Source organism: Choloepus didactylus, chromosome 2 (genome assembly GCF_015220235.1).
Source record: "Choloepus didactylus isolate mChoDid1 chromosome 2, mChoDid1.pri, whole genome shotgun sequence".
Lineage (NCBI taxonomy): Eukaryota > Metazoa > Chordata > Mammalia > Pilosa > Megalonychidae > Choloepus > Choloepus didactylus.
This window is the reverse complement of record NC_051308.1, coordinates 20,875,009-20,900,183: the sequence shown is the minus strand read 5'-3', so window position 1 is coordinate 20,900,183 and position 25,175 is coordinate 20,875,009. Positions and strand designations below refer to the sequence as shown.

General features: G+C 34.8%; 2 protein-coding genes across 5 annotated transcripts in view; one reads left to right on the top strand and one right to left on the bottom strand.

Moving 5' to 3' along the window:
- ERO1B (endoplasmic reticulum oxidoreductase 1 beta) overlaps positions 1-25,175 on the top strand; it is a 70,919-nt gene that overhangs the window by 36,823 nt on the left and 8,921 nt on the right. For all 4 annotated transcript variants that reach the window (XR_005214567.1, XR_005214568.1, XM_037821643.1 and 1 more), the window contains exons 7-14: positions 755-875; positions 1,012-1,058; positions 9,042-9,053; positions 10,925-10,951; positions 17,387-17,479; positions 17,605-17,851; positions 19,562-19,631; positions 21,661-21,747. Coding sequence is in view for 2 of the 4 variants with exons in the window: in XM_037821643.1 (XP_037677571.1) it covers positions 755-875; positions 1,012-1,058; positions 9,042-9,053; positions 10,925-10,951; positions 17,387-17,479; positions 17,605-17,851; positions 19,562-19,631; positions 21,661-21,747 (704 nt within the window). In the remaining 2 variants the exon portion in view is untranslated. The remainder of the gene's footprint in view (positions 1-754; positions 876-1,011; positions 1,059-9,041; positions 9,054-10,924; positions 10,952-17,386; positions 17,480-17,604; positions 17,852-19,561; positions 19,632-21,660; positions 21,748-25,175) is intronic.
- LOC119522941 (lactoylglutathione lyase-like) lies at positions 22,342-25,031 on the bottom strand. Its single transcript, XM_037821685.1, has one exon. The coding sequence runs from the start codon at positions 24,720-24,722 to the stop codon at positions 24,171-24,173; it is 552 nt and encodes a 183-aa protein (XP_037677613.1). The 5' UTR covers positions 24,723-25,031; the 3' UTR covers positions 22,342-24,170.

Below are 25,175 nucleotides of genomic sequence, written 5' to 3'. Positions count from 1 at the left end.
TTGTATCCCTCAAAGATCTCTATTATCATGGTGTCCAGATAGTCAGGATCTAATAAATACTCATTTGAGTTTCCATATGGAAAATGGTTATTGAATTTTAAATGTTTTAACAAGCTTTTGAAAGTCATGCCTACATGTGTGTTGGTTTGATGGGGAAAAGCACTTCAGTATGTTAATGTTCATAAAACAAATTAGTAATGTATTTCTTTTAAAAAATAGAGCATTGTGTAGCTATATGAGGAATCAGATTTGAATCACAAAGTTAGTTAGCCAATCTGAGTTACTGAGTTAATCTTAAATTTACTTCATAAGTCCATGTAGAGAGTAGCAGGAAAATATCTATTTTTTATAGTATATATGTTAATATATGTGTTCAGGTAGGTTTAAACTTATAGAAGAAATCACATAAAATATTAAAGCAGGTTATGATTCTGTTAGGTCTTTTCAATCCTGGGTAGTTAAAATTTGGGAAATAATTAATGCCTCTAATAAGGTGAAGAACATTACATTAAAAGAGAACTGAGTATCCAGAGGAGAAGGAGGAGTTGCTTTTATCTAAGTAATTTGTCCAAGTTTTTATAATTCCAAGGTCAAGTACAGTCACAAGTGTGCTAACTACTCTACCATTTAAGTTGGAGGTTATTTTTAAAATCATAGCATTTCTTTAACCTTTGATAGTCCTGTTTGCCTTGTAATACTAAATTTTAAATGAATGGTGAAATGTGGTTGGTTTTGTGAATTGTTTCTTGTTCAGATGAGAGATCTCCTGCTGCTCAATATGTAGACCTGTTGCTGAACCCCGAGCGCTACACTGGATATAAAGGGCCCTCTGCATGGAGAGTATGGAACAGCATCTATGAGGAAAACTGTTTCAAGTAACTAAAGGGGTTGGGGAAGGAGGAAAAATGCTAAGGAAAGGGTCAGGGGAGAGGGAGTATTTCTTTCAGTTGGTAAAAAATTGCATATAAAAGTCAAACCATTTTATATTTAGGTTTTTTGCTTTGTTTTTAGGCCTCGATCTGTTTATCGTCCTTTGAATCCTCTGGCACCCAGCCGAGGTGGGTTTTTTATGTTTTCACTCTTATAGAGACCATAAAATGCCTTGTAACTAAATTTCATATTGAATATTTTTTCAACTATTTTACATTTTGCTCAATTTGAATTATCAAAAGTGTAAGATTCATTCATTAAGTCTCAATATTTCTATAATTTTATATAATTACTGTCATTTAATGAATTCCTGCTATTTGCCAGACCCTCAGCTAGGAGCTTTATGTAAAATAAATAGAATATGTGAGTAATCCAAATACATAATAGGTTTCCTGGGGCACTCTTAAAAATCTGGATGCTCAGGCTCTGCTACTAATTTAATCAGAATCTCTGGGGATAGGACCCAGGCATCAATATTTTTTAAACTCCCCAAATGATTCCAGTATGCAGCCAGTTTGAGAACCAGTGGCTCACAGCAGTGCTTCGCAGACTTAAGTGTGTGCATAAATCACTTAGGATCCTTGTTGAAAAACAGATTCTGATTCTGTAGGTCTAGGGTAGGATCCAAGTTTCTAACAAATTACCTAGATAATGCCCAGGTTGCTAATCCATGTACCACACTCTGAGTAGTGAGCATGTGGAGAAGTTTCAGAAAGTTAGATTGCCTCCAGTACTAGACTTGTGCTGTCCATTAAGGTAACCAGTGCCACTTGGGCTTAATGAGCACATGAAATGTGGCTAGTGTGAATCTGAATTTTATTTAATTTTAGTTAATTTAAATTTAAAAACCGAAGCAGTGTAAAACATTTTTTCCATTAAACAGAACTTTGTTTTGGTAGGACTACATTTAATATTAACCCTTGTATTACTTATGATAGAATTGTTGTAGTGCATATGTACGTTTTACTTTTTAAAAGGTGGCCATTAGAACATTTAAAATTACATATGTGACTCACGTATTTCTGTTGGATGTCATTGTGGTAGACAGTTGAAGGTTATTCACATCCTCAGTCTATTCTCAATTAGGAACCAAACCCTGGTACCAACTCTGGAGTTGACCTGCCATTCCAATGTTTTCTTTAGATCAGGATTGATTTAAGATATTGGATGTCCAGGTGTAGATCTATATCTTTAGGCCTTTCTGAGAACCATATAGACTTGGAAATTTTGAATGGATGGAACTACTCTTGGATGCTCACCCTATCAAATGTGGCAAAATATTCTTCCCCAAATTTATGCTGAAATTGCCTGGGGAAGAAAATTGGGTGACAGAAAAGGTATGCATGGCTTCTTATCCTTTGTCTCTTTTACTTCTTTTATCTCATATTTACTTTAAAATATATATTGTAAAAGCATTAAAATAATTTTAAAATTTAGATTATGCACTTCTTTTTGCTTATCAGCAATGACATCATTCTTTTCGAGTCCGGGGTGTGTGTGTGTGTGTGTGTGTTGTGTGTAAAAAAAAGATTTTTCTCATAAAAATGAAAACAAGTTTTTGTTTTCTACTTCATACCATGTACTATATTGTTTCCATTTTCCAGGTCATAAAGTATTCTTCCCAGCACACTTTTCGGTGGCCTTATAATATTCCATCATATGGATGTATCATAATTTCTTTAAATAATGGCCTATTGTTGAGCATTTAGATTGTTCCAAATTGTGGAGAACATTGGGATAAACTGCCTTGTAGTCTTGTCTTTGCTTACATGTATCCTTATCACAACTTTTTGGGATTATAAATGTTTCCAATGAGTCTATTACAAAAAGAAAAAGCTTGTTTCCCCCACATATAAATAAGAATTAGGAAATCTTTTATTTCTGTCCTGAGCAACTAATTCACAGGGGAAAAAAATGGAGTATAACAAATAAAAAAGGAAACTAATTTAGATGTTCAGTTTCATCTTTTTGAGGTCTCTTTTGTTTTCAAGATAGTATATTTCTCTTATTAAAAAGTCAAACAGAATAGAATTTCTATGTAATAAAAAGTCCGTTGTTAGCAGTTTGCTGTGTACTCTTCCAAATTTGTGTATGTGTCTCTTTTATGTGTCTACTGTATTTTACATGAATGGGGATATATTGTTCTTCAGGCTGCTCTTTTCGCTAATAAAGTATTAGACACAGTGATCTTTACATTTCACTATGTATAGCTTTTTATTCTATTTTCACATAAATACTGTAATTACACGTTTTATAAAAATTGAAGCAATAAGGAAGTTATAGAATGTAACTTCCCCTGCCCCCTTCTCCACCCTGCCTCCACATGCGTTCTGTTCCAGTAGTATGGAGTCTGGAAGGTATTCTTCCAGACCTTTTCTGTGATCACTTTTTTAAATGCAATTTTATTGAGATAGATTCACATACTGTACAGTCATCCAAAGTATACAATCATTTGTTCACGGTATCATCATATAGCTGTGCATTCAACACCACAGTCAATTTTTTGAAGATTTTCATTACTCCAAAAAATAAAAATAAGAATAAAAATAAAAATAAAAGTAAAAAGGGACAATCACAACATTTCATACTCCTTTCCCCCCTATTATTCATTTACCTTTTGTCCCCCTTTTTTCTACTCATCTGTCTATACACCGGATAAAGGGAATGTGAGCCACAAAGTTTTCACAATCACACAGTCACACCATATATCAAGGATACTGGATTGCAGCTCAACAGTTTCAGGTATTTCCTTCTAGCTAATGTAATGCCCCCAAAACTAAAAAGGGATAGCTATAGAACCTTAAGAAAAACCTCCAGAATGACCTGTCAACTTCATTTGAAATCTCTCAGCCACTGAAACTTTATTTTGTTTCATTTCTCTTCCCCCTTTTGGTCAGGAAGGCTTTTTCAATCCCATGATGTCAGGTCCAGGCTCATCCCTGGAAGTCATGTCCCATGTTGCTAGGGAGATTTACCCCCCTGGGAGTCATGTCCCATTTGGGGGGAGGGCAGTTGAGAGTATCAGGAATTCCCCAGGTGAGGAAGTTTAGTATTTCCCATGTTTCCCCAGTCCCTCAAGAGGGCTTTGTGAATACTTTTTATTCTCTGCCCAAATTATTCTGGGATGTATCGGGGTTTCACACTAACCTGTACAAACCAACCAGATCTTACCCCCCTATTCAAGGTTCCATGTAATTATGGTGTTGGAATAAATTGATTATACAATTTAAATTATATAATGTGCTACAGAAAGTACAGATTTTGCACCAAAAAAATCTCTTCCTTTGGTCTCACACAGAAGTTGAGGTTTTAGAACAGTCAATATCATCCTTTTCTCTTTAGTCTGGTTTACCTTAGTTCTAATCAAGCCCATTTTGTTCATATTTCTAATTGAAGTCTGATCTCTCTTTCAGCTTCGTTAACATTTGCTGTATGAGCAAATTCATACTGCTGAACTCTGGCTCTGAGTCTCAGGTGTCACACAGTTACCCAAAGTTCCAGGGACCAACACAGTTATACACAAACAGCTCAGCATCCCAGAATTTAGAGATAACCATTACAACTCATGAATAGATGTTACTGCTGTGAGAGCTTACAATCTAGGAACCTTTACCATAAGCCTTCCCCTGATAACCTGTGCTCTCAGATTCAATTCTCAGAGTTTGCACATTATAGTTAGTCCATATTAGTGAGGCATTATAATGTTTGTCTTTTTGATTCTGGCTTATTTCACTCAACATACTGTCTGCAAGGTCCATTCGCCTAGTTGCATACCTCACAACTTCATTTCTTCTTGCTGCTGCTTAGTATTCCATTGTATGTGTATACCACAGTTCACCATTCTGTTTATCTGTCAATGTACCCTTATGCCACCTCCATTCATTGCCAATCGTGAATACGGCTGCCATAAACACCAGAGTGCAATGTCCACTCATGTTCCTGTTCTCAGTTCTTCCGCTCATGTCCCTGTTCTCATTTGTTCCAACTATATACCCAACAGGGGGATTGCAGGACCATATGGCAACCCTTTAGTTAGCTTCCTGTGGAACCAACACACTGCTTTCCAGCTGTACTGCATCATTCTACTTCCCTACCAACAGGGAATAGGTACATCCCTCTCTTCATATTTTCTTCAGCATTTGTATCCCTCTGTTTATATTTTTTAAACAGTTTTAGTCACACACCATCCAATCCACCCTAAGTAAACAATCAGTGATCCCCAGTATAGTCATATAATTTTGCATTCACCACCACAATCTATATGAGGACATTTCCATTTCTTATACAAAGAAAGAGAAAAAGGAGAAAACAAAATGAATAATATATAAAAGATAGAAGAAAAATAAAATAAAATACAATGAAAAGTTCAGACAACACCACCACCAAAAATCCCATATCACTCCATTATATCCCTCCTTATAGACATTTAGCTTTTGTATATTGCCTCTGTTACAATTAATGGAAGCATCTTACAATGTTACCCTTAACTATAGACTTTAGTTTGCATTTTGTATTCTTCCCCTATACCATCCAATTTACAACATCTTGCAGTGTTGACATTCATTTGTTCTCCTCCCTTTAAAAACCTTCTTATATTTGTTCATTTAATTACCATCATTGACCTCTCTGGGTTTTGCTAAATTATACAATCCCAGTCTTTATCTCTTGTCTTTCCTTCTGGTGTCATGTATGCCCCTAGCCTTCCGCTTTCAACCATACTCACACTCATCTTTGTTCAGAGTACTTACATTATTGTGCTACCATCACCCGGTATTGTGCTATCCATTTCTGGATCTATACAATCAATCCTGTTGAACATTCTGTACTCCTTCAGCATCAAATGCCCAATCTTGAACCTCTTTCTATCTCCTGATAACCTGTGATCTCAACTCTCAAATTTCACTCATCAACATTATTTCATATTATTGAGACCATACAGTATCTGTCCTTTTGTTTCTGGCTAATTTCACTCAATGTAATGTCTACTGTCTGCCATTTTGTCTTTTGGATTTTGTATTTCATGTCTTATTTTATTTTATTTTATTTTTCCTCTCTCTCTTTTTACCGTTACTGATATTCCTCATTTCTGCACTCTTCTCCAAACCTCTCTCTCCTGTCTTTTCCTATCTGCCTACAGTGCTCCCTTTGGTATTTCTTGTAGCGCAGATATCTTGTTCACAAACTCTCTTAGTATCTGTTTGTCTGAAAATATTTTAAATTCTCCCTCATTTTTGAAGGACAGTTTTGCCAGATTTAGAATTCTTAGTTGACAGTTTTTTTCTTTCAGTATCTTAAATATATATACCACTGCCTTCTTGCTTCCATGGTTTCCACTGAGAAATCCATACATAGTCTTATCAAGCTTCCCTTGTATGTGATGGATCGCTTTTCTCTTGCTGCTTCCAGAATTCTCTTTGTCTTTGACATTTGACAATCTGATTCTTACGTGTCTTAGAGTCAGTCTCCTTAGATCTATTCTGTTTTGGGTATGCTGCTCTTCTTGGATCTGTATTTTATGTCTTTCATAAGAGATGGGAAATTTTCAGTGAATGTTTCTTCCATTATTCTTTCTGCCCCTTTCCCCTTCTTTTCTCCTCTGGGACACCCATGACATGTATATTTGTGCGCTTCATGTTGTCATTCAATTTCCTGAGACCCTGCTCATAATTTTCCATTCTTTTCCCTATCTGTTCTTGTGTGTATGATTTCAGATGTCCTGTCCTCTAGTTCCTGAATCATTTCTTCTGCCTCGTCAAATCTGCTGTTGTATGTCCCCATTGTGTTTTTCGTCTTCTTCTGTTGTGCTTTTCACTCCCGTAAGTCCTGCCAATTTTTTTTTCAAATTTTCGAGTTCTTCCTTATGTTTGCCCAATGTTTTCTTTATGTCCTTCATCTTTTTTGCCATATCTTCTCTCAACTTGTTGATTTGATTTTTGAATTGATTTAGCATATTTGTTTGAAGATTTTAATTAGTTGTTTCAATTCCTGTATCTCATTTGAAGTGTAATTTTGTTCTTTTGACTGGGCCGTATCTAAGTTTTTCCTAGTGTGATTCATAATTTTTTGTTGTCTAGCATCTGGTTTCTTTGATTACCCCAATCAGATTTTCCTGGGCAAGACAGGCCCTGGTCACAGGATGGTGTAATCTGTATCAGGTTTCCCTGAGGATGAGACCCAGCAGGTTGTCAGACTTGACTGTGAGGCCTCTAGACTCTGTACTTTTTCTATCCTGTCCAGCAGGTGGTGCTTGTCAGCCCGCAGCTCCCCACCATGTAAAGAAGTGCAGTGCCTTTAATTCTCAGTGGATCCTGTCATTGCCAGGGGCTGAAGGTGTCAGAAGCCAATCTTAAACTTTTTGTTTTTTTTTTCCCTCAGGCCCTGGGATCTAAGTTCTCTGAGGGAGGGCTGACACTAGAGCTGGGCCCTGCCCCCCTTTTTTAGGGAAAATAATCCCTTTAGGGAATTGTCTCCTACATTTGAGTTTTTCCTTTGACTCTCTATCTTAACTCCACCCTTGCCTGGGTCAGTGCACCAATTGAAAATGCCTGAGGCTTTCTCTGATGACTTACATAGAATGAGAGGAAAAAAGAAAGAAGTCCCCTTTTCAGAGCCAGTCTCCAGCCCTTCAGTTCACTAGGCAAGAACCGGAGTTGGTACCCAGTTCTGTGTGCCCCTTTTCTTGAGACAGAGCCCTTTTCTAGTATTCTGAGCTCAGCTGAGTCCAAAAGCCTCTGTTTTTATTTATTTATGTATTGTTTTTCCATCAGCCCTGCCTCCTGTCTGCTGGGAGAAACCTCTGGGTTCCTTTCCTGCTTGTTCCAGGTTTATCCATGCTCCTAGCTTGTATTCAGTAGTCCAAATTTGTTAATTAAAACTGCAGTTGGAGCTTGGTTGAGCTACATTCCTGTGCTCCTGGCAGGGACTGCTTCTTTTTCCCACAGGTTCCAAATCAGCCTGCTGTGCCGGTGAGGGAGGGGTGCCAGCTCCACAGTTGGGGGAGCTTTACTTACCATTCTATGATGCGATCTCAGCTGTTCCACCCATTCCAGACTGGTGTATGGTATTGTCTGGTTACAGAAGTCCCCCTGACTTGTGTTCCAGATTATTTACTAGTTGTTCCTAGCTATTTGCTAGTTGTTCTAGGGGACTAACTAAATCCACACCTCCCCAATCCGCCATCTTGCCCCACCTGATCACTTACTTTTAAAGCAGAAAATATAATTGTTTACTCAATAAAACCAGCAAGTCTTAAGAAATACTTTGCTTCTATATTATGATGAACTAGAGGCTTAAAACTGCTGAAAGGATGAGGAATAAAGGAGGGCCCTACATAGAAAAAAAGATAAAGGGAAGGGAGAAGAGAAAAGAAGAAAAAGAAGGAAAAATGAAGATAAAAGACTATTTAAAGGAGGGAGAATGGGTCTTAGCTGGTACTTGAGTGGTCCAGGAAGTAACAGCTCTTGCTATCTCCACTGAAACTGTTAATTGTCAATTAACTCTTTAATCTTCTTAACTGTTTCTTCTACACTATTCCTATACTATTCCTGAGTCAAAACAGCTAGGCTTTTAGGAATTTTTCCAACAGTTTTTCTGCACAGAACCTTTTTTCCAAAAATGACATATTAAAATTCTACATATTAAGTTGATAAGGGCAGAACTGCTGTGGAGTCTTAGAACCCAACCTTCTGGTTCTTCCTCATCTCTAGGCAGCCCTGAAGCACCACAGTAAGGGTTTCACTGATTACAATTTGGAAAGTACTCTTATTAAGGTGTATATGTGCCAAAGAACAGTAATTTTAGAAAGAAAAGTATTTCAGCATGGGAACTGCTCAGAGACTGTTGAGTACGTAATGATTAAAGGAGTGACTTTGTATATTTGCCAGTTAACTATTGAAACTGGTAGTCTTTATTTTTAGGTGCTTTCTGAGGTTTTATTACTTATTATATAAAATGTGAAAATTTTGTATTCTTTGGCCTGTATTCTTAATAAGAAGCCTCATTTGCACTGATGAAGGTTCATGGTAAAATTTTGGTCCCCTTTAAAAATAAATAGAATTGGAGTCTGAATTATATAAGCCTTTTTCTAAAATCCTTTCTATTTTCTCTTTCAGGAGAAGATGATGGTGAGTTAAAACTCTTTTGCTTATGTTTGCTTCAAGTGTAGAGGAAATGTTTTTAACAATCACATTTGATTTTCCTCTATGTAAATTCAAAAGTTTTTATCCTAATTTCTCAGAAAATAGCTACCAATGAATGGTAGCAATTAAAAAGAATGATATTTTTGTAATATAAAGTTATCCTATGTTAAAAAAGTGTACGAAGACCATTTTACCTAAATGTTTAATATAGAAACCAGATTCACCTTCCAAGTTCTCCATTTTCTGGTTATTATAGTCTCCTTGATAATATTCTTAGAAATGGAGACAAATTAAGATAGGCTTACCAGATAATTTTCTTTGTGACCTCTATTTTCTTATTGACTTTGAAATTTATAACCTCAGTTATCAATATAATATTTAATCTGATAAACAGTAATTTATCAACAATTGTTTATTCCAGGTTACTGAATGAATGTGGGTCATAAGATACCCCCAAAAGAGCCAAAATAATTATTTCAAGTGATGTTTACTTAGCGAGGGCACTGTGATGGGCCTTGTAAAAGATAAAAAGAAGTATAAAACATGAGGCCTACCTTCTAGGAGCTGACAGTATATAACAGGAATGATAACCACTATACATAAATAATGGTAATGAAGTAAAGTACTTCTACGACAAAGTATAGTTCATACAGTAGGGGATATAGCTCTTTAGCAGTGGAGCAAATCATATCTTACTGGAGTGATCTGGGAAAGCTTAATATGGAAGGTGGCATTTGAGATGAATTTTGAATAGTGGGACAGATTTATGTCAGCAGAAATGGATGTGCTAGTCAGAGGAAATAGCCTGAACCTAGGAGTAGTTGAGAAAGGAAAAGCCAAACATGTTAGAGAGGACACTAAGTAGACCCTTTAGCAGAAGGAAAGTCTTTATATAGAGGTGGTTTAGTTTAGAAAGATGAGCAGAGGCCAAATTATTGAGGACCTTTGGAGCTAGATTTATCTTACTGGCAGTTGAAGCTTTTTAAGTAAACAAAAGAGATAATGATGAATGATCCTTAGTAAGTGTATGTTGAATGAACGAATCCGTAGGAAGATGTTTGTGTTGTTTTGCAAAGTGTGAAAACTCTCAGGAGGTGAAGTAATTCCCTACTATCTAATTTATCCCCTAGACTCCTTGCTCAGCTCACCTGTGTTAGGTTTTTATTTTTATACTTTTCTCAATTAAAAAATATTAATAAGATAATCTATAGGTAGTTTTTGAACAATATTGAGTTTTGATCCTTTATTGACTGCCATCTTTTTTTTTTTTTTTTTTTTCAATTTGGAATAACAGTATTGGGCCAGGAATAGTTCTTTTAACATTAATGCACATATAAGTCAGTTATTTTATTCATTAACTTTTCTGAAGAATTGTCATGAAAATTAAGGAATTTCTTATTAGCCCTTCTGACTTAGTAGTCTTAGATAATTGAGGAAAAATGGAATCATTGTTTTTTTTTATAAATTATAATTCACTTTTTTTTTGGAATTTTTAAAAAAGTGTTACAGTTATCAACAAAAACAAATTTAAGATTGTTAAACTGTTTCCCCCCATGCTTTAGGATATTTAAATCTTCTGATGATTTATATTAGATTCATATAATATTTTGACTGAAATATAGTATCTTCTAAAAAATTTCAGTAGCCAAAATATCATTTGTAAAAACATTCTTCCGAAGTTATTTGAATTACTATATTTTTTAGAACCATATGCCTATTTTTCCACTCCACATGAAGCAGAAGACATTTCTGGAGATATTCTGTCATAATAAATATTTCACAGGCCTAATTTATTCTAGTTTATAAATGAATAAATGAAAAATTTTAATATTTTAATCCAATTCTTTGTTTTTTAGGAGAATCATTCTACACATGGCTAGAAGGTAAACTTAATGTCTATGATTTAAATTTATTAGCATCTAAAAAATGTATTTATTATATTTTTATAAGTTATAGAATTTCATTACATAGACAACTAATTTTGACAGTGTTTAGAAGAAAATAAAATGTGTTTTAAGGTTATTTTGGGGGGTAAAATTATTTGAAAATTTTCAAGATATTGATCAGCCCAAACCCAATGTAATAAAAATATACAGGCCAAATACCGTCATCAGATCTTCTCTAGTCTTATTTCCATGTAATATGCATCCAAACTACTTTTCTAGTAACCAGTATATAAACCTGTTTTTAAAGTAGATACAGTTCTTTTGGTAGGAAGGACTTTATTATATATAAAATGGAGGGAAAGTAAATTTGAATTCAGAAGTTTTTAAACATGTTTCTAAATGTTGTTATAGTCTAAACTTGTTTAATTAAAGACAAAGCAATTATAAATCCCACTGTATTAGATTCTTTTGCATTCTCTTATTTTCCAGTGTTGAAAATGTAAAATATTATTAATGGAAAGGCTGAAATATTCTAGGATTTTCACAACTTTGGTTAAATAACTGGATATATGATGCTTTTTGGTTAATAATTGGATATATGAAGTGCTTAGAAATTTAACTTTACTAAATTGCCATTAGTTTATTAAATCAAAAGTTAAAGTATATTGATAAAAGGTAAGTAAGTTGAATGATATAGGAAAATTGATATTCCATAGCCATGATCTTATAAGAAATCTACAGAGTTAAACTAGTAGTTAATTATATTTTTAAAATGTGGTTAGTCAGTGATGCTCTCTTATGAACATGATTTTTCCTTTTTAATGAACCATGTACATATATTAGCCATTATTATAGTGAACATTATTGATGTGCAAACACTGTTAGGAGTTTTGTTAATGGCCTATGTGGAAGAAGATATTTAGTATTATTTAATTAGTTCTACACTAAAGATACAAATTGTGAAAAGTAGCAGTTAGGTTGAAGGAGGTAGTCAGAGACTCAGAATATTGATAATGGAAGATGAGAATGAAATTTTGGGATAATACTGGATTTTAGGGTATTCAGTATCAACCATTCTCCTCATATCCTACTGATGGGAGTCCATGAATTTTTTTTTTTTAATTCAATTTTATTGAGATACATTCACATACCATGCAGTCATACAAAGCTTACATTCAGTTGTTCACAGTACCATTAAATAGTTGTGTGTTCATCACTGAATTTAAAACATTTTCATTACCACACACACAAAAATAATAAGAATAAAAATTAAAGTGAAAAAGAATACTGGTGACAGTGTGATTGGGAAAGCCATATGGATCACACTCCCCTTTGTCCAGTGTATAGATGGATGAGTAGAAAAATGGGGGCCTATAAATATTTGTAACATGGTTCTAGAAAGCACTCCTATTTATAAGCAAAGCAACTCACTCAACCTTTTTTGAGATTGTTTCCTCTCTGTAGCATGGGAGGGGCAATAGCCAGCCTACTTACATACATTGTTGTGTACGTATGTAGATGATACTTTTGAAAAATTCCTTTGAAATACCATTAAATAATATTCAAATGCCAAATAATGCTGTTATATCTTGCCCTTTTATGAGAGGAAAAATATATATGTCAGTGTTCCGTAATTCATTTGTTGAAATGAATTTGAATGAAATGAAATCCAAAAGAGGAAAAGGAAGAACCACTTTCTAAATTGGGTAGTTCATTTTGCTCTGTTTCATTAGAAATAGTAGTTGGGGGATTTTGCCTTTGTAGATCAGGTTTTGCAGATGTTACTTAAGATTATGACTGGGAAGGCTTTTGTTCTGTATCTCAGTAGGCAGAGACAGTGCCAGGCACTGGCAGCAAACTGCAGTCCGGGAGAAGCTCTCCAACAATTTACTGCTAAGTGTATAGTGTATATCTTATTGGTGCATTCAGTTCCCACATCTTTTATCGTTACCATTTTACTTTAAGTTACCTAGTTGTCTCAACTGCTGGAAGTACATTTTTACTCCTCCCTTCTCACGTACCACCCATTTCAATTAACGGTCTTTGTGTGCTTTAATTAGAATTGCCTCCCAGTTTTTCAGGTTCCGATTTTTAGGTATATGAATTTTCATGACCTTTGCTTTGCCTCTGTCCGTTCTGTAGTCTTTAGCTATTTTACTGGACTTAAGCACTGCTTACAGGGGTAGATTGGAAGGAAAAGAAAGTGAACTTCAAATCTGATCAGTTTGTTACTTGATAGCAGATTTGATTAAAAGTTTTACTAGAGGAGAAGTTAGTATTTAAATGTATTCATATTTTTTTTATTCTTTGTTAGCATAAAACCCAAAATTGGCCATGCAGTTTTAGGAGGAAGTTATAAAATAGAATTTAATTTCTACTTTTTTGCTTTCCATCCATTACAATTAGAATATTTTAGCAAGAATTCTCAATTAGGGAATGAGATCTCAAAAGAATTATTTTTTCCTATTAGAAGTAACTTACTTCAGAGCCATCTATGGTAGGACATAGAGTAAATTGAAGATCTAGAAGATTTTGAAAAGATGCAAAGTAAGCCACGCAAATACTCTTACTCTTTTTAGAGTCTTTCAGCATAGAGTCTCTCAGCATATAAATGAGATTTCTTACTTTCTACCATGAAAGGCTCATAGTCCCTTGAGTAGAGTGTTAAAAACAAATAGAAAACTGTTGGGTGATGAGGGAGGGAAAAAGCTAATTTGCTTTGCATCTAGTGAATTCTTAAAATTTACTTTTCTGCATTTTTATTTATTTTAAAATTTTCTTATAAAGACTATGTATTACTTTTATAAATAAGAGAAAGTGTTCTTTAAATGGAATCTGGGTAGAATAGGATGGTGGTGTTATCTTGACCTGTGTCATAAGTTTTTTTTTTTCCACTTTTTTAAAAAAAAATTCAATTTTATTGAGATACATTCACATATCATACAGTCATCCATGGTGTACAATCAGCTGTTCACAGTACCATCATATAGTTGTGCATTCATCACCCCAATCTATTTTTTGAACATTTTCCTTATACCAGCAAAAGTAAAAATAAGAATAAAAAATAAAAGTAAAAAAGAACACCCAAACCTTGTGGATCACACCCCCTTTATCTAGTGTATGGATGAGTAGAAAAATGGGGATAAAAAGTAAAGGACAAATGGGGTGGGATGGGGGGATGATTTGGTTGTTCTTTTTTCACTTTTATTTTTTATTCTTGTTCTGGTTCTTTCTGATGTAAGGAAAATGTTCAGAGATAGATTGTGGTGATGAACGCATAACTATGTTATCATATTGTGGACAGTGGATTGTATATCATGGATGAGTGTATGGTGTGTGAATGTATTTCAATAAAACTGAATTTAATAAAAAAAAAAAAAAAAAAAAAGAACACCCAAATCACCCCCCCACCCTATTTTTCATTTAGTTTTTGTCCCCATTTTTCTACTCATCCAGCCATATACTGGATAAAGGGAATGTGATCCACAAGGCTTTCACAAGTGAACTGTCACCCCTTATAAGCTACATTGTTATACAGTCATCTTCAAGAGTCAAGGCTACTGGGTTGGAGTTTGATAGTTTCAGGTATTTACTTCTAGCTATTCCAGTACATTAAGCCTAAAAAGGGTTATCTATATAGTGCATAAGAATGTCCACCCGAGTGACCTCTCAACTCCATTTGAAATCTCTCAGCCACTGAAACTGTTTCGTCTCATTTTGCATCCCCCCTTTTGGTCAAGAAGAAGTTCTCAATTCAATGATGCCGAGTACAGATTCATCCCCGGGAGTCATATCCTGCATTGCCAGGGAGATTTACACCCCTGGGAGTCAGGTCCCACATAGGGGGGAGGGCAGCGAGTTCACCTGCTGAGTTGGGTTAGCTAGAGAGAGAGAGGGCCACATCTGAGCAACGAAGAGGCACTCAGGGGGAGACTCTTAGGCACAATTATAAGCAGATTTAGCCTCTCCTTTGTAGTAATGAGCTCTGTAAGGGCAAGTGCCAAGATAGAGGGCTGGACATACCAAACTGCCAGTCCTCAATGTCTGTGAGAACATGAGCAACAATCCAGGTAGGGAAGTCCAACACTTCCGCATTTTACCCCAGCTCCTCAGGGGGGCCCTGCATATATATTTTTATTCTCTGTCCAAATTACTATGGGATGTGTCGCTATTTCACACTAACCTGGTAAAACCTACCAGGTCTCACTTCCTTTTCAAAGTTCCATGTAATTACGGTATTTGAACAAACTGTATGAATTAAATTGTTTAGGAAATGTAGGTCCTGCAGCAAATAAACATCTCTTCCCTTGGTATCACATGGAAGTTGAAGTTTTTTGTGTTTTTTTTTTTTTTAATAATCAAAAATATTTATTATCTGGGCCTTTACAGAAAAAGTTTGCTAACCCTCGTTTTCAAATAAAGAGCTGAAATTATGCTTTCTTTCCCTATGCATTCCTTTTTTTTCTTTCCTTTTTTTTTTTTTTTAATTAAATTCAGTTTTATTGAAATACATTCGCACACCATACAATCATCCATGGTATACAATCCACTGTCCACAATATGATAACATAGTTATGCCTTCATCACCACCATCTATCTCTGAACATTGTCCTTACATCAGAAAGAATCAGAACAAGAATAAAAAATAAAAGTGAAAAAAGAACACCCAAATCATCCCCCCATCCCACCCCATTTGTCCTTTACTTTTTATCCCCATTTTTCTACTCATCCATGCACTAGATAAAGGGGGTGTGATCCACAAGGTCTTCACAATCACACTGTCACCCCTTGTAATCTACATTATTATATAATTGTCTTCAGGAGTCCAGACTGCTGGGTTGGAGTTTGGTAGTTTCAGGTATTTACTTCTAGCTATTACAATACATTAAAACCTAAGAGGTGTTTAGTGCATAAGAATGTCCGCCAGAGTGGCCTCTTGACTCCATTTGAAATCTCTCAGCCATTGAAACTTTCGTCTCATTTTGCATCCCCCTTTTGGTCAAGAAGATACTCTCAGTCCCATGATGCCGGGTCCACATTCATCCCTGGGAGTCATATTCTGCATTGCCAGGGAGATTTACAACCCTGGGAGTCGGGTCCCACGTAGTGGGGAGGGCAGCTAGTTCATCTGTCGAGATGGCTCAGTTAGAGAGAGGGCCACATCTGAGCAACAAAGAGGTACTCAGGGGGAGACTCTTAGGCACAACTACATCCTATGCATTCCTTTTAATCCAAATAGCTTTCTATTTTTTTTAATTCAGTTTTATTGAGATATATCCACATACCATACAGTCATCCATGGTGTACAATCAGCTGTTCACAGTACCATCATATAGTTGTGCATTCATCATCCCAGTCTATTTTTGAATATTTTCCTTATACCAGAAAGAATCAGAATCAGAATAAAAATAAAAATAAAAATAAAAAAGAACACCCAAATCATCCCCCCATCCCACCCTATTTTTCATTTAGTTTTTGTCCTCATTTTTCTACTCATCCATCCATACACTGGATAAAGGGAGTGCAATCCGCAAGGTTTTCACAATCACACTGTTACCCCTAGTAATCAACATTTTTATACAATCGTCTTCAAGAGTCAAGGCTACTGGGTTGGAGTTTGGTAGTTTCAGGTATTTAATTCTAGCTGTTCCAATACATTAAAACCTAAAAAGTGTTATCTATATAGTGCATAAGAATGTCCGCCAGAGTGTGTCATAAGTTTTTAGCAAAGACTGTGGGTTAGGAAAGATATGTAAAATAATTTTTCATTATATTTCTGAACTCCATCTGATATGATTCTACTCACATAATAGTCAACATACTTTTTTTATTGGTTGAAATTCCTAGATGACTCTTTCCAAGTTTTGGTTCGTTATAAATGGAACATATAGTTAAATAGACTTAAGGAATTTCAGAGTTGAACATTGGGTTTAGAGGAAGGAAATAAACTGAATTCAGTCTCTTCTTCCCCCATTGTCATGTAGGTTCACAGAAAGAACATATATAGAGAAGGAAGAAGGCAGTGACTTTTAAATTGTTAAACCAATGCAATGACTTGATAATTACATTTGCTTTAGTAAGTTCCTAGCCTAAACCAAGAAAAATCTGTGCTGTTTCCTTTTGAGCAACATGGGAACTTGCCAACTGCCATTCACAGTGTTGGGACCTTCAGGATCCCAAATCTTTTTTATCTTATTCTGCATTAAGTTCTTATCCTACTCAGTTAAATTCATTCTGAAGCTAGAATCTTATTTTACCTTTTAGTGAGTGAATCTTGATATAGTTGTTTTTTTAAATTATTCCTTGATGTATTTTTAATACCCTTGAATCTTAACTTTAAAATTAAAGCCTTGTATATTGAATCTCCTTGATTTGATATTTCTGTTATCTAAATGAGCATGATTTCTTTTTTTAAAATATTTTTCTGAATAGGTTTGTGTCTGGAGAAAAGAGTCTTCTATAAGCTTATATCAGGACTTCATGCTAGTATCAATTTACATCTATGCTCAAATTATCTTTTGGAAGGTAATCAGAGATTTTGACTTCTATTGGTGTAAAAATCATTGATGGGGGGGATACATAGTCTCTGTAGAGTAAAAAAAAAAATGCCTGTTTTCTAAAAGAATGTAAAATATTTCTCTTTTTTTTAGAAACCTGGGGTAAACCTAGTTGGGGACCTAATATTAAAGAATTTAAACGCCGCTTTGACCCTGTGGAAACCAAGGGAGAAGGTCCAAGAAGGCTAAAGAATCTGTACTTTTTATACTTGATTGAGCTTCGAGCTTTATCAAAGGTGGCTCCATATTTTGAGCGCTCAGTTGTTGATCTTTACACTGGAAATGTAGAAGAAGATGCTGAGACAAAAAACCTTCTATTGAATATCTTTCAAGATACAAAGTAAGATATGAGTATCAGTCATCCAAAATGCTCCACTCTGTATTTTAATGGGTAGCTTTTGACGTACAACAAAAACTGATTCTTAAAAATTAGGCAAAGGCCCCACCTCCATGATTGCTAACATGACCACAGACATAGGGGACTGGTGGTTTGATGGGTTGAGCCCTCTACCATAAGTTTTACCCTTGGGAAGACGGTTGCTGCAAAGGAGAGGCTAGGCCTCCCTATAATTGTGCCTAAGAGCCTCCTCCCGAATGCCTCTTTGTTGCTCAGATGTGGCCCTCTCTCTCTGGCTAAGCCAACTTGAAAGGTGAAATCACTGCCCTCCCCACTACGTGGGATCAGACACCCTGGGGAGTGAATCTCCCTGGCAACGTGGAATATGACTCCCGGGGAGGAATGTAGACCCGGCATCGTGGGACGGAGAACATCTTCTTGACCAAAAGGGGGATGTGAAAGGAAATGAAATAAGCTTCAGTGGCAGAGAGATTCCAAAAGGAGCCGAGAGGTCACTCTGGTGGGCACTCTTACGCACAATTTAGACAACCCTTTTTAGGTTCTAAAGAATTGGGGTAGCTGGTGGTGGATACCTGAAACTATCAAACTACAACCCAGAACCCATGAATCTCGAAGACAGTTGTATAAAAATGTAGCTTATGAGGGGTGACAATGGGATTGGGAAAGCCATAAGAACCACACTCCACTTTGTCTAGTTTATGGATGGATGAGTAGAAAAATAGGGGAAGGAAACAAACAAACAGACAAAGGTACCCAGTGTTCTTTTTTACTTCAATTGCTCTTTTTCACTCTAATTATTATTCTTGTTATTTTTGTGTGTGTGCTAATGAAGGTGTCAGGGATTGATTTAGGTGATGAATGTACAACTATGTAATGGTACTGTAAACAATCGAAAGTACGATTTGTTTTGTATGACTGCGTGGTATGTGAATATATCTCAATAAAATGATAAAAAAAAATTAGGCAAAGGGAGAAGTAGAAGGCAAATGATAAACAGAACAGCAGCATTTAAAAATATTTCTAAAACTTAAAAGCATCTATAAAGCTTTGTTGTAGAAACTTTCACACTTGAGAATAGGTTATTTTTTAAATATAACTTTAAATTTTAAATTTTATTTAGCATCAGAATTTAATGCTGTTTTTATTGCTCTTTCTACCGGTTTTGTATTCCTCAGTCATTTAAATTCAGATGGCGTTGTAGGTGTGATAGCGTTAGGATAAATGCCTAAAGGAACATTATGCTTACCCTCTACAGTATAACCTTTTCGTCGTTGTTGTTAATGTGTGGTCTATAAAACTTTGTGTTTGTTGGTTGTTGAAATGTACATGGAAGAAAAGGTGGAATAAGAAGTGTTTATAGTAAATTATTCATTGAATTCTAAAAGTATGTTAAGGGAATGTTACAAATTTTTCATATAAATTGTTTTTAGTAAATAATTTTTGAAATAATTTTTATCATGTAATTTATTAAAATATTAGTCTTATGAATTACAATGCCATCTGTATCTTGCTTTAGTCTTTTATTGAATAGTTTATATGTGAACTGTTTGCCACCTTCCTTCATTACTAAACCTTACACAAGAGTAAATAATGAAAATGAAATATCTGTAAGATAGAAAATTCTACCAGACCTCTAATACAGAGTACTTGGAATTTCCGTCTATAACGTATATAATACTGTCATTTCATCAGGTCCTTTCCCATGCACTTTGATGAGAAATCCATGTTTGCAGGTGACAAAAAGGGAGCCACATCGTTAAAGGTAAAAAGTTCTTGATTGGGGAACAAGGAGGAGAGCAGTTTACTAATTGTCTTTTAATTTTATTCATCTAAACTCTTTTTTTCCCAGTTCTCAACTTGTTGACGTTGGTCTGAATGGCTTTTTATAGTTAAACAAAAGCCCTCTCTGTACATCTCAATTCTTTTCTCCTTTCTAGTTTGTCCAACTACTTAGTGAATCCTCTGTCATTACTATGTCCAATAAGCTTGACCCTTTTGTAAATGTCTTTCTAAAAGGTAACAGATTATTTTGAGAAAAAGTACATTGGACATTTTAGTTTTCTAAAGTGTTTAGTTTAAAATCACATTATGTATTGTTGCTTTGATGCGTCTTTCAGAAGATCATCAGCTGTAGCTGCTTTGAGGATATCAATAGTACATTTTCCTAAAATTTATTTTATGGAACATTAAAAATTTTTGAAGCTATTATGTTTTTGTCCTTATGGACTAAAATAAAAGGCAAAATACCTGTTAACCTGTGATATCAGAAGGAGAATATATTTTAGGAACATTATCAAACTTTACATTAGGGGTTCCTTAACTTGTTTTTATTTGCTTCTGGTACATTAAGGAATAAATTGTACCTTCAAAAAGTTCATAAAAGTATTTGAAATTGACTGGCAAATACTCTTCTAGTACAGGTCAACAATCTTTTATATGTTATTCAGAAATCCAGAAAGCTCCCAAAACTGATTTTTTTAAAATTGTTTGGTGCAAATTAATTTGTTAGCAAAATCTGACTTGCACTGATATGAGAATATTTTTAAAATATTAAAAAATTTTTTAAACATTTTAAATTCTGCTTTGTATGTATATTTGTATGAATATTTTTTACATTTGCTGCATAAACACCATTTATTAAAGGGTGTTGCCATACACACACACTGATGAGGTGTTTTATAATATATAGTGTATATATTTCAAACTACACATTGCTGGAAATTTTGTTTGCTATTTTTCAAAGATATATAATAAAGGAGAACCTAAGTCTATTTTTCCATCTGCTTCAGAGAATATGAATTACATAAGAATGGAGAGCAAAGGTATTTTTGTGTTCCATTTATATTGTCTTTCTTTTAACCAAGGTATATTCCTCTCAGCACTCTGAGCAGCTGGGCAGGGCTTGTGGCAGGCTATTTTCCTCCAACTTCATGTAAGAAGATACTTGCCTCAGTGCAGTAAAGTGATTTTTATTTTCTATGCTTGCTATGATGTGAAAAAGATCAGGAAACTTTGTCTTAACCAATGTTATCCTCAGGTAAGGAGAGACTCACCTGAGAGTCATAGGAAACCATGCACAGATGCTCACAGGCAGAAGAGTCACCCCTGAATACGAAAATGATTATAGCAAAATACAGGGATCCAGTAAGCATCCCAGTGGAATCTGCATTAGCAAATGTGGGAAACTGTAAGGCCATACAGCTTATATAGCCCTGTGATCATCAATTTTGATTGTGTACCTATTTAAAACATAGTGTGGTACTAAGGATAGATATAAAAATTGATAATTATTCTAGAGCTAGCTTTCTGATTTAGGTTCACACAAAGCAAAAACAGCAAAAATAAAGATAAATAGATACATTTACCGTTGGTTATAGGTAGATATCAATGGATGCCATAGGTTAAATTCCTTAAAATTAAGACCATATATTACTTATTACATAAGTCCCCTGTATTGCATATTTTGGTGCTTTGTATAGAGCAGTCCCTCAATAAAAAATTTATTGAATATGCAGGATGAGTTTTATACATTTCCATTAATGTCAGTTCTTTATGCCATGTTATGCTATACAATTTAGATATTTTTTTATTCATTAAAGAAAAACACAGATCGTTCATTAATATACTTCAAAACTTATTTCTTATAGTTCAAACTATATTTTTGTTGCTGCTGTTGTCACTATTCTTTTTTTAATACATTTTTTATTATGAAATTTAGCATATATATAGAACAGTGAATGCAGTTTAATTTTTAAAGTCTAATTAGAATGAAAATATTTTCTGCATGTTAGGAGGAATTCCGATTGCATTTCAAGAATATCTCCCGTATAATGGACTGTGTTGGATGTGACAAATGCAGGTTATGGGGGAAATTACAGGTATGTGTATTGTCTTCTGTTTTAAAACAATTACTGACCTTAAAGTTTTCTAAAAGTTTTATTTAACATGTATTCATTGTTCACTGAATTGGAGTTTAGAAATAGGCACATCCACGTAAGGTTCTTCCATTTTATTGATAAAAAATTTATTATTATTAAGCTCTGTGTGTTATCCGCATATGTGTAAGGATGTTTTTCATTTTATCCTATGTTAACGATTTTTGTTTTATCGTATCTATGTTTCTATTGGTATAATCTCAAATTCACTTCTAAGGTTGGTGGTTATAAATATATTCGCATTTTATATACTTGGATAAATGGTAAAATATAATTATATAAAAAGTCTTAAATATTAAGTTTTTCTCATTGAAATTGTTTCAATGATCAAAAGAAGACCACAGAGTCATGAAAATAGGAAAGCTGTGCCAGGCAGGTCCATTACCCTGTCTATTCAGTGTAAAAAGGAATGTTTGATAGTTTGTCTCTTATTCTCTTTTTTTTTTTTTTTTTTTTGAGGAAACATTTTTGGTGCTTTATTTCATCCTTTCATATCACCACTTGTCAGGTATGTTAATTTGGAAATAAGGTTTCCAATCCCTAGCAAGGCCTGGCAATACAATACATTCTCTCTCTCTCTTTTTTTTTTTTCAATGCATGAGGTATACAAGTGGACTTAAGGAGTAAGCAAGGGAGAAGGCTGGAAATAAGGTTTATATGATAATTTATGAATCTAATTACACCCCCCCCATTTTGATAATTCTAGTACTCAATACATGAAATTGGTTTTCTTCAGTTCCTACAACTCACCTTTTCATAATTGGCCTTTCTTCTTTCTGCCCATTATCTACCACAATCCTTTATTCCTTATTTACTTTCCTCTTTCCATTCTTCTATACTTCTTTATCCACGGAAATTATCTTTTTTATAGGCAGTACAGAATTAAAATTATTCCCAGTTCAGAATGAATCTGCAAGCCCTTTCACATCCTTGTAGTACTCCCTGAGAGCAGCCTTTTTTAGAAAGAATGTGCTGGACAGAAGTTTGCAATTAAACATAGACTTATTTACAATTTTATTTTATTTAACTTTATAAGTACTGGTATTTGTTCGAACTGGTCTCATAAATCCAATCCATCTAAAAAGGAAATGTAAAGAGCTTCTAGCAGTGCTAGCACAGTTGGCAAGGCCTATCCAAAGATCTTTCATTAAAGTTTGCAAAAAATTGAAATGTAGTTAAACCATGAACTAGATGTTTTTATTCTTAAGACCATAAGAGATTTTCAAAATCACTTTGATTTTTAAAACCAATCAAATATGAGTCACAGCAGGGAAGATCATTTAGCTGACTTCTGATAACTGTTACGTTATCACTGAATATAATTGATAATAAATGGTTAATGGCATAATGCAGACCTTGGGATAGAGACTCTTCAGGAGTAATGTAAGTACCACCTGTGCAGGAGTCACCTGGTTGTCCCCAGGGGAGTTATGTGCTAAAGACCTCCTCCATTGCTTACTCCTCACTGTGGTAATCAGGCCTGAGAGCTGAGAGGATGATGTTCAAACTTGTCCAAGGATTTTACAGGAAATTAGCAAAGGAGGTATTGTGAGGTACTAATATTTGAGACACAATCTAAATACTAAACATGATGATGAGATCTTGAGGACTTGAGCCTATTTATATTGTCTTCAATTTATTAAAGTTATTTTATATGTTTAGCCTTTTTCATAGGATAGTTGTGAGGATTAAATGAGATAAAGCATGTGACAGCCAAGTCCAGTGTCTGGGTATCCAGTAAACAATATCCCCTTCCTCCTCCTCTCCATCCTAAAAAAATGAAGTTAGTTCTTGAACTTTGGAAGTACTTTATAAATGAACAGAAATTGGTTTTTCTATCAGCATCCTTGTCAGCATGATTCTCAATTGCTTCCAAGAGGAACCTTTCTTTTGTAACACAATTCTTCATACTGTTTGAAGTACACATGAGGTTTCATTTTTGTTCAATGTTTTCCTTACTTTTCATTGGGAAAAGTTATTTCTGAGGAATGAAACCCCAGAAGATATCCACAACAAAAACATGTTAAATGTTTTTTTGAAAATGATGATTCAAAGAAAGGCTTAAAAGATGTCTTATTTAGAAGACAGATGAAGGCCAATGCAGTGTCTGAAGGGAACTGTTCTAATTATTACTTCAAAAAGTAAAGTTACAGAATTACATTCAAGGGCATAAGATAAAAGCACTATTTTAAAACCAGAATTAAGAACAGTTAGGTGAAGTAGGAAAAGGAAATGAACTTAAGAATAATTTGAACTAGGACAATGATCCTCAATGCTTTTGTTACATAACTATCTTGAACCACATTGTTTCCTTTTTGTCCTCTACAATGTCTTCATTGAAATCACAAAGACGTAGTCTCATAGAACTAAATAATAGTTATCATTGTGTTAGGATTCAAAATTTCAGTCCAGTAGCCATCAGGATCTTGAATAAATGCCAGGCCTTTCATTTTACCATCATCAGGTTTCTTTACAAATTTGATTCCCAGTTCTTCAAATCTTTTACAAGCACCATGTACATCAGGAACAGCAATTCCAATGTGACCAAATCCTCGAGGGTCTGAATTGCCATTGTGGTAATTCTGAGTTGCATCATCTTCAGTACCCCAATTGTGGGTCAGCTCAAGTGTAGCTTTTCTGGAGAATACCCATGCTGTTTTTTCATCTTTATCTTTGGGGATGTCATTTTTATCCTCATAAGCCAAGAAATAGAGTGAAAATTTCATAGTGGGAAAATCTAATTTTTGAAGTAGCGTCATTCCAAGAATTCTTGTATAAAAATCTAATGACTTCTTAGGGTCTTTAATTCGTAGCATGGTCTGCTGCAATAGAAAATCCTTGGTGCTGGGGTCCGCATTGGAGCAGCAACTGAGGGCAGCCTCGTCGGTAAGGCCGGCTGCGGGCTGCGGTTCTGCCATAGACGCACTGCTGTATCTCAAAGCGGGCGCGGGAACCAAGAAGCTACCAACCTCTTATTCTCTTACAAAGATGATAATAAGTCATAGAAAATCAAGAAACAGAGACTTATTTTAATGGAGGCAACACTGAAAACATTTTTCTTTTTCTCTGGTGCTAACTGAGAAATTATTAAGTGTAGATGTCGCTAATAGTCTCTGAGTTTTGAATTGTTAGGAACTATACAAAATGGTTTTAATGTTACAAAAAGAACATTGCCATCCTAATGTGATGTTTTCTACATTAAAAAATATATTTTGGTGATTTGGAATAGTATGGTATGTTTCCAACAGTGTTAAACTATTCAGGTTTTCTTAATAGCTTAGGTAAATTTATTATATGCGTAATCTGTGAGGAAGTAGAAGCTGTTAGGCCTGAATTATTCCTCTCTGGGTAATCCATGCTTTTTATTTTTA